General features: G+C 47.6%; 1 protein-coding gene across 1 annotated transcript in view; it reads right to left on the bottom strand.

Moving 5' to 3' along the window:
• LOC147122516 (electrogenic sodium bicarbonate cotransporter 1-like) overlaps window positions 1-14,064 on the bottom strand; it is a 229,974-nt gene that overhangs the window by 72,213 nt on the left and 143,697 nt on the right. Inside the window, 1 exon segment of the mRNA XM_086006102.1 lies at window positions 2,777-2,859. Coding sequence (XP_085862228.1) covers window positions 2,777-2,859 — 83 coding nt within the window.

Below are 14,064 nucleotides of genomic sequence, written 5' to 3'. Positions count from 1 at the left end.
AAAATTAGAGCCAGGCCGTTCAGGGGTGATGTCAGGAAGCACTTCCTCACACAAAGGGTGGTGGAAATCTGGAACTCTCTCCCCCAAAAAGCTGTTGAGGCTGGGGGGGGGGTCAATTGAAAATTTCAAAACTGAGATTGATAGGCTTTTGCTAGGCAAGGGTGTTAAGGGTTACGGAACCAAGGCGGGTAGATGGAGTTAAGGTAAAGATCAACCATGATCTCATTGAATGGCGGAACAGGCTCGAGGGGCTGAATGGCCTCTTCCTGTTCCTATATAACAGGCTCGAGAGGCTGAATGGCCTCCTCCTGTTCCTATATAACAGGCTCGAGAGGCTGAATGGCCTCCTCCTGTTCCTATATAACAGGCTCGAGAGGCTGAATGGCCTCCTCCTGTTCCTATATAACAGGCTCGAGGGGCTGAATGGCCTCCTCCTGTTCCTATATAACAGGCTCGAGGGGCTGAATGGCCTCCTCCTGTTCCTATATAACAGGCTCGAGGGGCTGAATGGCCTCCTCCTGTTCCTGTATAACAGGCTTGAGGGGCTGAATGGCCTCCTCCTGTTCCTATATAACAGGCTTGAGGGGCTGAATGGCCTCCTCCTGTTCCTATATAACAGGCTCAAGGGGCTGAATGGCCTCCTCCAGTTCCTAATGTAACGAGCTCGAGCGGCTGAATGGCCTCCTCCTGTTCCGATGTTAACCATCCCTATAAAATTCCTACATTTATGTCCCACCCAAGGTCCCTCCAGTAAGGTCTTGCTGTGACCTTTCCCAAAATGAGGGGCAGAATGACCTATTCTAAACCCTCATTCAATTCTGCTCTGGAACTGGCTGGCAGAGACTGCTTTGGAGCAACCAGCCCTCTCGCTTTTTTGTCTCTTTATCTCTCTCTCTCTCTCTGTCTCCAAGCGTTGGATCCGCTTCTGATGACACAGCCGAGGTGGGAGTGGGTCACAGTGCGGAGAATGGTGGGTGTGACATCTGCCTGTTCAAGTAGCGAAACACAGTCCCAGGCAACAGCCGGCTCAAAGCTTGCTTTGTGGAAGGAAAACAATTAGAACTTTAAACAATCGCAGCAGTCTGACAAGAAAGTGGCAAAAGAAAAACGGCAGTGCCAGAACGGAGGCTGCCTGAAGTCAAATATACTGCTGTCATTATAAAAAAAATTAACAATCTGTACATATTTCAAAAGGTGGAATCCTTGAAATAGAATTACTCCCAAATATCAATGGCAGGGCGGGGCGGGGCGGGGGGGGGACGACGAGGAGAGGGGAGAGAGTCTGATCAGAACCTCGTGAAGCGGGTTTCAGTAGAGCTTGAAATGGCAATTGGCAAATTGTCATCTCAGTCAAATCCACACACATTTGAAGGCTGGGAGGCAGGCAGTCTGTATCCAGTACAAACGACCATTGCATCTCCATAAAGCTAGCTCCTCCAGGGCAGAAGAACAATGATACTGGCTGACATGAATCAGTCATTCATGAAAGAAAGACTTATGAAATAATACTGAGTGGCCTACGGGTGGCGCTGTCCAGGGAGAGTATAAATACTCGGGCACGGGCCCAGCTTGCGCAGGACATTCTTAACAGGAACTAGTGAAGGACACAACTAGACCTCCATGTTGTAAAACAATTGATTAAAGCTTTGTTTAGCACTTAGACCAAGTGCCTAGTAGTTTTCTTACGTCACTGGCTATCGTCAACGTGACTCCGTCATGATGGGTCAGCCAAAAATGTAGCAACAACAGGAACTTGCATTTATATAGTGCTTTTAACACATTAAAACATTAATATGTTAACAATAAGTGGAGGTTAAGGGGAGATTTAATTGAGGTGTTCAAAATCATGAGGGGTTTTGATGGAGTAAATAAGGAGAAACTGTTTCCAGTGGCAGGAGGGTCGGTAACCGGAGGACACAGATTGAAGATAATTGGCCAAAGAACCAGAGGGGGAGAGGAGGAGAATTTTTTTTACGCAGCGAGTTGTTGTGATCTGGAATGCGCTGCCTGAAAGGGCGGTGGAAGCAGATTCAATAGTGACTTTCAAACAGGGAATTGGATAAATACTTGAAGGAGAAAATATTGCAGGGCTGTGGGGAAAGAGCAGGGGGGAGTGGGACTAATTGGAGAGCTCTTTCAAAGAGCCGGCACAGGCACGATGGGCCGAATGGCCTCCTTCTGAGCTGCATCATTCTATGAAAACATCCCAAGGCGCTTCACAGGGGTGTGACCAGACAAGATTTAACATCGAGACACATAAAGGAGATATTAGGGACAGGTGACCAAAAGCTTGGTCAAAGAAGTAGGTTTTGAGGAGTGTCTTAAAGGAGAAAAGAGAGGTAGAGAGGTTCGGGCAGGGAATTCCAGAGCTTAGGGCCCAGGCGGCTGAAGGCACGGCCGCCAATGGTGGAGCAATGGAAACCGAGGATGCGCAAGCGGCCAGAATTGGAATAGCGCACTGTTTCACCCCCAAGTTGTTCAGTGTAATTGCATTCCCACCTGCGGCTTAGAATCGACGCCCCCCCCCCCCCGCCCCTCCCACGTCTCACACTTGTAAAAGCCATCGCAGGGAAAATAAGAATCAATAACAGGTTCTGTCTGCGTGTATATGTAAATTTATCTACTGCTGTGAGGTGTCCGTAAATAGAACTGCTTCCAACGCAAGCAGCACAAAGCTGGCACATGAAAGCGCCCATGGGAGCCCAGTCCCAGAGTCACGCTCTCGAAAGTTGCCCGAGGACAGGCGTGCTTTGCAGAATGACAGAGGGACACTTACCATTTGAGTGGTGACATTGCCCAGCCAGAGGACCATTGAATCCGTTGAGTCAGTGTCATTCCAAAGAAGGCTTGTATTAGCACCTGCAAAATAGCGAGAGAGAGAGAGAAAGGCTCAGTCATCTAGAAAGGAACAGGAAGAACGCCACCTCTCCCAGATTCTCTCTCCAGATTCTGCACATACCGCAAGTATTACAATAGCTTTCAATAGTTTGTCATAAAACATTATTGTTTTAAATTAACCATTTTTGAAAGGACTGTCACCCGAGGACAGAGGACGAGGATACATTTTGCAGAGTCCCGGCAGACGATAAGGGCATAAGAAGTCACCACACCTACGTCACGTCATTTTGTGGTCATTAAAGTTAAAATTGGGAGTGCTGCCTAGCAGACTTCCAACGGCCAACTTTCTGCTACACATCCACCATGGATCGAGGCCCCAAGGCAGAAACGGAGCATTGCAAAATTCAGTTTTTCGGATGAGACGTTAAACCGAGGCCTTGTCTGCCCTCACAGGTGGACGTGAAAGATCCTGTGGCACTGTTTTGAAGAAGAGCAGAGGTGAGTTCTCCCCGGTGTCCTGGCCAATATTTATCCCTCAATCAACATCACATTGCTGTTTGTGGGATCTTGCTGTGCCCAAATTGGCTGCCACATTTCCTACAACAGTGACTACACTTCAAAAAACCACTTCAGTGGCTGTAAAGCGCCTTGGCATGTTCAGTGGTTGTGAAAGGCGCTGTGGAAATGCAAGTCTTTCTTATTATAGAGTTATAGAGCCAATGGTCATTGGCTGGGCACACAGGGAATCAAGACTAAGTACAATCTTCAGGTGCAGCAGGCTTAGAGAGCAGGGGATAAATAGACCAGGACACACAGACCTTTTTAAAATCATTTACATTTCTATCTTTCTTTTTATGTTTTTATTATAAATTCCAACCTCCAGATCTCGAATAGAAACTGCCGGTGGAAACTTGTCACGCTGTAATTTCACCCTCCTGCCAGTGGCGGCACTGCAACACTTCCGCTGGTGTAGAAGGTGTAACTACGCCATGACGGGTTTACATACACAATTCCCAATGCAAAAGTGGACATAGGAATATACAAAGGAGGAAGGTGAAAGGAAGAGCGTGCGTGCGTGAGATTTTTAATATAGTGATATATACAGTACATGCTAGCCGGCAGGGAGTGTCGTACGCCACAATGGCTGTAAGTGAGACGCAAGGGCCTGGTAGGGTCATTGGAACCTTGAAGAGGTGCCGTAACCTTAAAGGGTCGCCGTAGCAACATCGCATGAAAAACCTGGTTTGTAAACTTGGGTTGTAATGGCACGCTGCAATTCACCGTCACCGTTGCTCATGTATGCTGACATACTACATAGATTATTTGTGACATAACTTCCACCCCTTTGTATTCCAGCTCTCTTGGCCTAGAATCATAGAAATTTACGGTACAGAAGGAGGCCATTCGGCCCAACTTGTCCGCACCGGCTGACAAGTAGCAATCCAGCCTGATCCCACTTTCCAGCTCTCGGTCCGTAGCCCTGCAGGTTACGGCACTTCAAGCGTATATCCCAGTACTTTTTAAATGTGATGAGGGTCTCTGCCTCGACCACCCTTTCAGGCAGTGAGTTCCAGACCCTCACCACCCTCTGGGTGAAAACATTTCTCTTCAACTCCCCTCTAAATCTCCGACCAATTACTTTAAATCTCTGCCCCCTGGTTATTGACCTCTCTGCTAAGGGAAATAGGTCCTTCCTATCCACTCTATCCAGGCCCCTCATAATTTTACATACCTCAATTAAATCTCCCCTCAGCCTCCTCTGCTCCAAAGAAAACAATCCCAGCCGATCCAGTCTTTCCTCCTTCGGTGCTGTGTCACTCTATGATTCTATGTTGTGTAGTGAGGTGCATTTTGCGCTAGAAATCTATGTACACCATATTGGGAAGCTTAATCACCCGGGTATCGCAATGTTGAGAAAGGGAACTTTTAATATGAAATACCAAAACAATATATAGGCGTGCGACATCCTTTCTCTGTGTACAGCGAGCAGCAAATTGCAAGTTACCTCAATGCTGACAGCCCACAGGACCCGCACTGCCAAATATAAAACAATGGTTCCTCCCATGTAGACATTTCAGATAAAGTTACAAAGGCAATTCCCTCAGGCCACAGCACCGAGGTTAGGTTCCATGAAGGGCACCATTTAAAGATCTAGGTGATTGGTTTCCTAAACTCATTGTACTGAAGGATGTGGCTTTAGTCCCAGCTATCCACTTTGTCCCAATAACAGATCCCCTTTTTGAAGGAATCGTTTACATTTAAAGTTGCCACTGCTGCTCATATCGCCCAAACTTATCTTTACAAAGTCATCACGACCACCACACGCCCCAAAGTGTTTTACAGCCAATGAAGTACTTTTTGAAGTGTAGTCACTGTTGTAATGTTGGGAAACGCAGCAGCCAATTTGCGCACAGCAAGCTCCCACAAACAGCAATGTGATAATGAGCAGATCATCTGTTTTTAGTGATGTTGGTTGAGGGATAAATATTGGCCCCAGAACTCCCCTCAAAATAGCGACCGTGGGATCTTTAACATGCACCTGAGAGAGCAGACGGGGCCTCGGTTTAACGTCTCATCCGAAAGACGGCATGAGTACTGCGCTGGAGGGTCAGGCTAGATTTTTGTGCTCAAGTCTCTGCAGTGGGGCTTAGAACTCATAACCTTCTGACTCAGCGCGCGAGGGTGCTACCGACTGAGCCACGGCTGACACTGCAGTGTCCTCTGACAAAGTAAAATAGCTCCTGTCTGTCTGAAAGAAGGTCGCTAATGCGCTATCACTGGCTCAAGGATCGATCTCTTCCATATGGGCTCACTTTGAGACAGGAGCTGGACCGTGCCACGTGACACAGAACATTCAGTGATAACTGATACACAGCCCATAATTATCTTTATTGCAGGGTGTGGACATAGCTCCAACACTCGTATAATAATTAAGAAGCCTCTGAGCTAACTGTTCTCACTGAGACTCCACATCAAAGGTTAACGGCAGGAAGGAGGAGTGGCCAATTAGTTCATTCCAGATCACGTACTGTTCAGGGTCAAGTACAGGACCTGCTCGCACTATTCTCCAAATCAAGAACAAGTTGGAAACACACAGTGGGTCAATCAGCATCCGTGCAGAGAACAGTCAGTCAGTCAGTCACTGGCCAGTCCTCTCCGCACAAACTAATCCACCCGCTCTGTGTTTCTTCAGCTTTTACTCTTTGTGTTTCAGATTTCCAGCATCCACTTTTTACTTTTATTGTCAGAAACATGGGAACAGGAGGAGGCCATTCAGCCCCTCGAGCCTGTAATACAGGAACAGGAGGAGGCCACTCAGCCCCTCGAGCCTGTAATATAGGAACAGGAGGAGGCCACTCAGCTCCTCGAGCCTGTAATATAGGAACAGGAGGAGGCCACTCAGCTCCTCGAGCCTGTAATAAAGGAACAGGAGGAGGCCATTCAGCCCCTCGAGCCTGTAATATAGGAACAGGAGGAGGCCATTCAGCCCCTCGAGCCTGTAATATAGGAACAGGAGGAGGCCACTCAGCCCCTCGAGCCTGTAATATAGGAACAGGAGGAGGCCACTCAGCCCCTCGAGCCTGTAATACAGGAACAGGAGGAGGCCACTCAGCCCCTCGAGCCTGTAATATAGGAACAGGAGGAGGCCACTCAGCCCCTCGAGCCTGTTATATAGGAACAGGAGGAGGCCACTCAGCCCCTCGAGCCTGTAATATAGGAACAGGAGGAGGCCACTCAGCCCCTCGAGCCTGTAATATAGGAACAGGAGGAGGCCATTCAGCCCCTCGAGTCTGTAATATAGGAACAGGAGGAGGCCACTCAGCTCCTTGAGCCTGTAATATAGGAACAGGAGGAGGCCACTCAGCCCCTCGAGCCTGTAATATAGGAACAGGAGGAGGCCATTCAGCCCCTCGAGCCTGTAATATAGGAACAGCAGGAGGCCACTCAGCCCCTCGAGCCTGTAATATAGGAACAGGAGGAGGCCATTCAGCCCCTCGAGCCTGTAATATAGGAACAGGAGGAGGCCATTCAGCCCCTCGAGCCTGTAATATAGGAACAGGAGGAGGCCACTCAGCTCCTTGAGCCTGTTATATAGGAACAGGAGGAGGCCACTCAGCCCCTCGAGCCTGTAATATAGGAACAGGAGGAGGCCACTCAGCCCCTCGAGCCTGTAATATAGGAACAGGAGGAGGCCATTCAGCCCCTTGAGCCTGTAATACAGGAACAGGAGGAGGCCATTCAGCCCCTCGAGTCTGTTCCGCCATTCAATGAGATCACGGCTGATCTGTATCTTAACTCCATCCATCCGCCTTGGTTCCGTAGCCCTTAATTCCCTTACCCAACATAAAATCTATCAATCACAGTTTTGAAATTTTCAACTGACCTCCAGCCTCAACAGCTTTTTGGGCGGGGAGAGAGTTCCAGATTTCCACTGCCCTTTGTGTGAAGAAGTGCCTCCTGACATCACCCCTGAACGGCCTGGCTCTAATTTTAAGATTCTGCCCCCTTGTTCTGGACTCCCCCCGCTCACCAGAGGAAATAGTTGATCTCTCTCTACCCTATCAACTCCTTTAATCATCTTAAATAACTCAATTAGATCACTCCTCACTCTCCTATCCTCAAGAGGTGAGTAATAAATGCTGGCCTTGCCAGTGACAGCCACGTCCCGCAAATGAATGAACAAAAAAGGATACAAGCCTAATCTATGAAACCTGTCCTCACTAAATGACTCTTTTAGTCCCGGTATTGTTCTGGTAAATCTGTGCTGCACCTCCTCAAAACATGCATTAGTTTTAATACATCTTTGTGCTGTAAGATCAGGAATCTCAGTGCTTGACAGGAGGAGATTTCTGGGCACCCAGCAGCAATATCAAACGCTTAGATTAGGTAAAGCACTGTCAAGTAGAAGAGAAAACTTGCATTTATATAGCACTTTTCACATCCTCAGGGTGTCCAAAGTTCTCCACAGCCATTTAAGTATTTTTGAAGTGTAATTTAATGAGATAGTTTGCGAACAGCAATGGATTAAATGACCAGATAATGTCCACAAACATCAACTCTCCGTAGGCGGGGAGCGATTAGTCGGTGAGTCACTCGCCTTGGCTCACTCGAGCATTTAAACATCACCTTCAACATCCCAAGGTGCTGCCCAGAGGTGTGATTCACCAGAACAATACCGGGGCTAAAAGGGTTAATTTATGGGGACAGGTTCCATACACTGGCCTTGTATTCTTCTTTTAAATTAATTCGCGAGATGTAGGCGTCGCTGGCAAGGCCAGCACTTATTGCCCATCCCTTGATTACTGAAGATTAAGGGGCGATCTAATTGAGGTGTTTAAGACGATTAAAGGACTTGAAAGGTGGACGTAAAAGATCCCATGGCAATATTTCGAAGATGAGCAGGGGAGTTCTCCCCGGTGCCCTGGGGCCAATATTTATCCCTCAATCAACATCACTAAAGTAGATTATCTGCTCATTATCACATTGCTGTTTGTGGGAGCTTGCTGTGCGCAAATTGGCATGCTGCGTTTCCCACATTAGAACAGTGACTACACTTCAAAAAGTACCTCATTGGCTGTAAAGCGCTTTGGGACGTCCTGAGGGGGTGAAAGGTGCGATATAAATGCAAATCTTTCCTTCTTTTTAAAGAAACAATACTGGAGACCGAGCCAGGGCTGGAGATATGGGGAGGGGGGTGAGCAAAAGGTTTAGTCGAAGTTAGTTTACAGAGTGACACTCACAGAGGTGTGGGAGTAGGCAGCTTGTAAACTAGGAATGATGCGAGGCACCGCGAGCTAAACAACGGAAGAGGGAATGATTTCTAAGGAAAAGGGAAAAAGTAACAGAAGCTAAGAAAGATAGAGCTTATGGGCAGGATATTCATTGGGCCGTGGAGGCGGGATTGGAGGTGTGTGGGGGGTTAAAATCCCGAAATCGGGGGGCACGAACCCATCCCGCCCCCAACCCGCCTCCATGCCAGTTTCACAGGAGGCGGGTACCCAACCCGCGCTGGGACCCGCCTCCCTGAGGCGGGAAGGGGATTAGTGCCAATTAACTGCCTGTTAACAGGTAGTTAACAGGCAGTTTTTAGCCTAATCCCTATTTTTATTGCTGACGTGTGGGATTCCCGACGGCTCCAAACCACGCCAAGTTAGCGAGGCGGACCGTCAGGCCGTCGGGCTGAAGGGCTTGGAGGGTTCGAGAGGTCCGGTGTTCAGGTAAGTGATGGGTGCATGAGTGCAGAGGTAAGTGTGTTTGGTGTGTGTAAAGTGTTTAAAGAAGTTTTACTTACATTTACTTACCTTTACAGCCTTCCTTCCTTCAGGTCTCGGGAGTCCCTCATCTCACCGGCACAGAAAGCAGAATGGCCGCGAGCTGTCAAAAGTTGCAGCATTCAGCTTATTGTTCCGGAGAGATCTCTAAATCAGCCTGAGAGGAAGGAATTAACTTAGAGTACAGATTGTCAGTGTTTGACAGCTTCAAAGAGCTGTCAAACGCTGATATTTCATCTGTCAAAAGCTTTTGACAGATGAAATGTCAATCTGTGACGTCACCTGTTGCCGGGTGGCCTTTAATTGGCCTGCTGAGCCTGCTGGGCGGGCTCAACAAGGTCAATCAAGGGAAAATCACGTGGGTTGGCTAGAACACGATGGAGGCAGGACTACAACCCCGAAAGTTGTAGTCCCGCCTCCTACACGCCTCCTCAATGAAAATCCAGCCCAATATGTCCATCATGCCTTTCACAACCTCAGGATGTCCCAAAGTGCCAATGAAGTCCTTCTGAAGTCTGGTCACTGCTGTAAAGTGGGGAAATGCAAGTTACCAGATAATAATAAATATTGGCCAGGACACCGGGGATAATCCCCCAGCTCATCTTCAAACAGTGCCATGGGATCTTTTATATCCGCCTGAGAGGGCAAACGGGACCTTGGTTTAACAACTCGTCCGAAAGACGGCACCTCCGACAGTGCAGCACTCCCTCAGCACTGCACTGGGAACGTTAGCTTAGATTACGCGTTCAAGTCTCTGGAGTGGGGCTCGAACCCACGACCTTCTGGCTCAGAGGCCAGAGTGCTGCCATGTCCGTCAAAACTATGATAAAAGCCAGAGGGGATTAGGGAATGTGAGAAAATGTAGAGAGTAGGTGATTCAAGGCGGGTGTGGGGAGGGGAAATTGTTGAAAAGTGCAGAGGTAGAGAAAATGAGAAGGCTTAGAGAGATACAATTTTCTGTGAGAGAGCGAGGTGAAGAAAGACAACAGGGAGAGAGTTCTGTTGGAGCCTCAATGGGCCAAGTAGATTTTTTTCTCATTTTGTAACACACCAGTTGAGATCCAACTTGTACAGAACCTTGGTTAGACCACACTTGGAGCAATGTGACCAGTTCCGGTCTCCATATTATAAAAAGGATAGAGAGGCACTGGTGCAAAAACAGAATTACTAGAATGATATCAGAACTGAGAGGTTATACCTATCAGGAAAGATTGAACAGGCTGGGGCTCTTTTCTCTAGAAAAGCGAAGACTGAGGGGTGACCTGATCGAGGTCTTCAAGATTATGAAAGGGTTTGATAGGTTAGACATAGAGAAGATGTTTCCACTTGTGGGGGAGGCCAGAACTAGGGGCCATAATTATAAGACAGTCACTGATAAATCCAATCGGGAATTCAGGAGAAACTTCTTTACCCAGAGAGTGGTGAGCATGTGGAACTGGCTACCACAGGGAGTGGTTGATGTGACTAGGATAGAAGTATTTAAGGGGAAGCTAGATAAACACACGAGGGAGAAAGGAATACTGTAGAAGGATTTGCTGATGGGGTGAGATGAAGAGGGGTGGGAGGAGGCTGGTGTGGAGCAGAAATACCAGCATGGACCAGTGGGGCCGAATGGCCTGTTTCTGTGCTGTACATACTTTGTAACCTTGAGATCAACTAACTAGCAAAGAAGCAAGAGCACAAACAAGCTTGTGTACAGGCTCTGCCAAGTTCTTCGATTGCGAGAGGTCAATGTGGTCACAGGGGTGGCACTGGGACATATGGGACAAATAGTGCAACATTGAGCGCTGCTCATCCATCAGCAGGAAGGACGTTGTCCAGTGAGTTGGCGCCACCGCGATTACACACCAGACTTTGTTCACTCCGATCATAAACGCTCCTTTCACTTTTGGGAAACCTCAATATCATTTACCAATGTTTTTATAATTTGTCAACCTTAATGAGATTAGATTGCATAATCTTCACTTCTCTTAACCGTTTTAATACTGGACCGTGTGAAGAAGGGGCACTGTCGACAAGAGTCCTTCAGATCACTGCCGCGGTGAATTTCTTGTTACAATACATCAACAACTTGTATTTATACAGCACCATTAACGTGGTAAAACGTCCCAAGGTGCTTCACAGGAGTCACATAAGGAGATATGAGGGCAGGTGATCAATAGCTCGGTCAAAGAGGTAGGTTTTAAGGAGCGTCTTAAAAGAGAGAGAGGTTTAGGGAGAGAATGCCAGAGCTTAGGGCCTAGGCAGTTGATTGCGGAACCTTGCTGTTTGTGGGAGCTTGCTGTGCACAAATTGGCTGCCGTGTTTCCTACATTACAACAGTGACTACCCTTTAAAAAGTACTTCATTGGCTGTGAAGTGCTTTGGGAGGTTTTGAGGTTGTGAAAGCCGCTGTAGAAATGCAAGTCTTTCTTCCTTTTAAGTGTTCTGATTAATCCAACAATGGGGCAACAACACAAAGAACGATCCCTTTTTCAAAACTCCGAGCCCAGAGAGTGCGTCAGGGCAGGACAAACCAGGGAATAACAAATTTAAGCCTAAAGTTAAATTGCCTGGATTGTGAAGGCCTATTGCCGTGCCCTGGGAATACACTCCTGCCCTATATACTGAGTTCAATCAGTTCACCAGCTCATGCCTTGGCAGTGACAACATTCACCGCACGCAAGTAAAAAATATTTCTTCAAACAGAGAAAGGAATGAAAATTCGTCCCTTTTTATGGTGCAATCCCCTCTTTGAACTTCAGCGCGATAGACCTTTTAAAAAAAAAAGTGGAATCTATCCATTTATTTGGGGGCTGAAAGAAAAGGTTGCGGTGGGGAGTTGGGGGGGGGGGGGGTGGGGTGGCGGCGGGGGGGGCAGCCTGGCAGTTTTGAGAGACAAGTTTCGGAAAAATAAAGAGGGGAAAATAAAATTTGGCAGATATTGTGAATCCGAAGTGAAAGATCTGGAGACACACAGCAAGACGCCAGAATAACCGGCGTGTCGGCGATTGAGGAGCAAGTTCCCTTTAAACGAACGATCTGCCTCTTGAAATGCTGACTTTGGTTTTGCACTTCATAGGTGCTGATGGAGCTGGCGTGATTTGCAGTTTTTATTCATAGCTTTCAGGAATGTGTGTAATGTCTAAAGAATAAGGCCCGCGCCCCATTTGTCTTTTTAACTGGGTACGTGCAGGGGTTCACTTACAGCTGGCAACACTGGGTCTGAGTGAGACAAAAGCAAAGTTATTACCAGCCATCAAGGGGTGAGAGACGAGCTTGCATTCTTGAGAACCTTAGCTTCATACTAATCCGTTGCACACTCGCTGCTCTCTGCCCTCGGTGACACGGGCATTGTTCGCTGCCTTCTGACACGAATTGCCCTCACAGATACAAGGCTGGTAACCATAGAATAGAATCATAGAATCTCTCACAGCACAGAAGGAGGCAATTCGGCCCATCGTGCCTGTGCCGGCTCTTTGAAAGAGCTCTCAAATCAGTCCCACTGCCCCCCTGCTCTTTCCCCACAGCCCTGCAAATTTCTCCTTTTCAAGTATTTATCCCAATTGAAAGTTACTATAGAATCTGCTTCCACCGCCCTTTCAGGCAGCACATTCCAGATTTATATTCTTTGTCAAATATTTATCCTCTTCCCTTTTAAAAGATATTATGAATTCCCCCACTATTTCTATATCCGAGCAACCCTCCCGCTTTCTCTCCACTTCTCCCTTTGTTTTTCTAGTGATGATCTTAAATTTAAGTTAAGATGCATGGATCATGGATCCCACGGCCTCCTGTTGGGTCACCATTAGGCGTTTAACGATGTGTTTTTCTGCGCTGTCTGCTACCCGCTAACCCAGCTGTCAATTTCACAGCATTCAGTGATCAGCCCAAGTGAGCCCTGTGCACACAAACCTCACCGTGAAGTCCAGCTCCTGAGAAAGATGTCAATACATTCCAGTCCAAACCACATCCACAATAAAACCATGACCAACTGAAGCCATTAAAGAAATTCGAAGAGCGAAGAAGGCTGGGAAACATCACCAGGTCCAGAGCAGACTGTGACCTTCTACAGCTGGTAGATGCTGAATGTAGAGACTTTCCTCCTCAATAGTTATTTCTGAAACTGCTACAGCTGTCACTTGTAATATCGTGAAATAAGAAACATAGAAACATAGAAAATTAGGAGCAGGAGTCGGCCATTCGGCCCTTCGAGCCTGCTCCGCCATTCAATATGATCATGGCTGATTATCTATCTCAATACCGTATTCCCGCTCTCTCCCCATACCCCTTGATGCCTTTTGTGTCTAGAAATCTATCTATCTCCTTCTTAAATATATTCAGTGACTCGGCCTCCACAGAATTCTGTGGTAGAGAATTCCACAGGTTCGCCACCCTCTGAGTGAAGAAATTTCTCCTCATCTCAGTCCTAAATGTCCTACCTAAGAAGGGACGAGTATGCATCCATCTACAAGATGCACTGCAGCAACTCGCCAAGGCTTCTTCGACAGCCCCTTCCAAACCTGCGACCTCTACCACCTAGAAGGACAAGGAGAGCAGGCGCGTGGGAACACCACCACCTCCAAGTTCCCCTCCAATTTACACACCATCCTGACTTGGAAATATATCAGCCGTTCCTTCATCGTCGCCGGGTCAAAATCCTGGAACTCCCTCCCTAACAGCACTGTGGGAGCACCTTCACCACACGGACTGCAGCGGTTCAAGAAGGCGGCTCACCACCACCTTCTCAAGAGCAACTAGGGACGGGCAATAAATGCCGGCCTCGCCAGCGATGCCCACATCCCGAGAATGAATTTTTTAAAATTCACACCCAGTGACATCAGCTTTTTAAACTATTTCAGCTCTGACTAACCCTTGCTGCTATCACAATGATTGAACCTTTCCCATAACACCCATTTCTCCAGATAATAAGTAGAAAACCCCAAGGAACCTGCGTTTCAAAAATTGCTCTCCT

Source organism: Somniosus microcephalus, chromosome 2 (assembly GCF_052327205.1).
Source record: "Somniosus microcephalus isolate GS21.2 chromosome 2, FLI_Smic_1.0, whole genome shotgun sequence".
Lineage (NCBI taxonomy): Eukaryota > Metazoa > Chordata > Chondrichthyes > Squaliformes > Somniosidae > Somniosus > Somniosus microcephalus.
The sequence above is the reverse complement of the archived record's forward strand: the minus strand, read 5'-3'. Positions and strand labels throughout refer to the sequence as shown.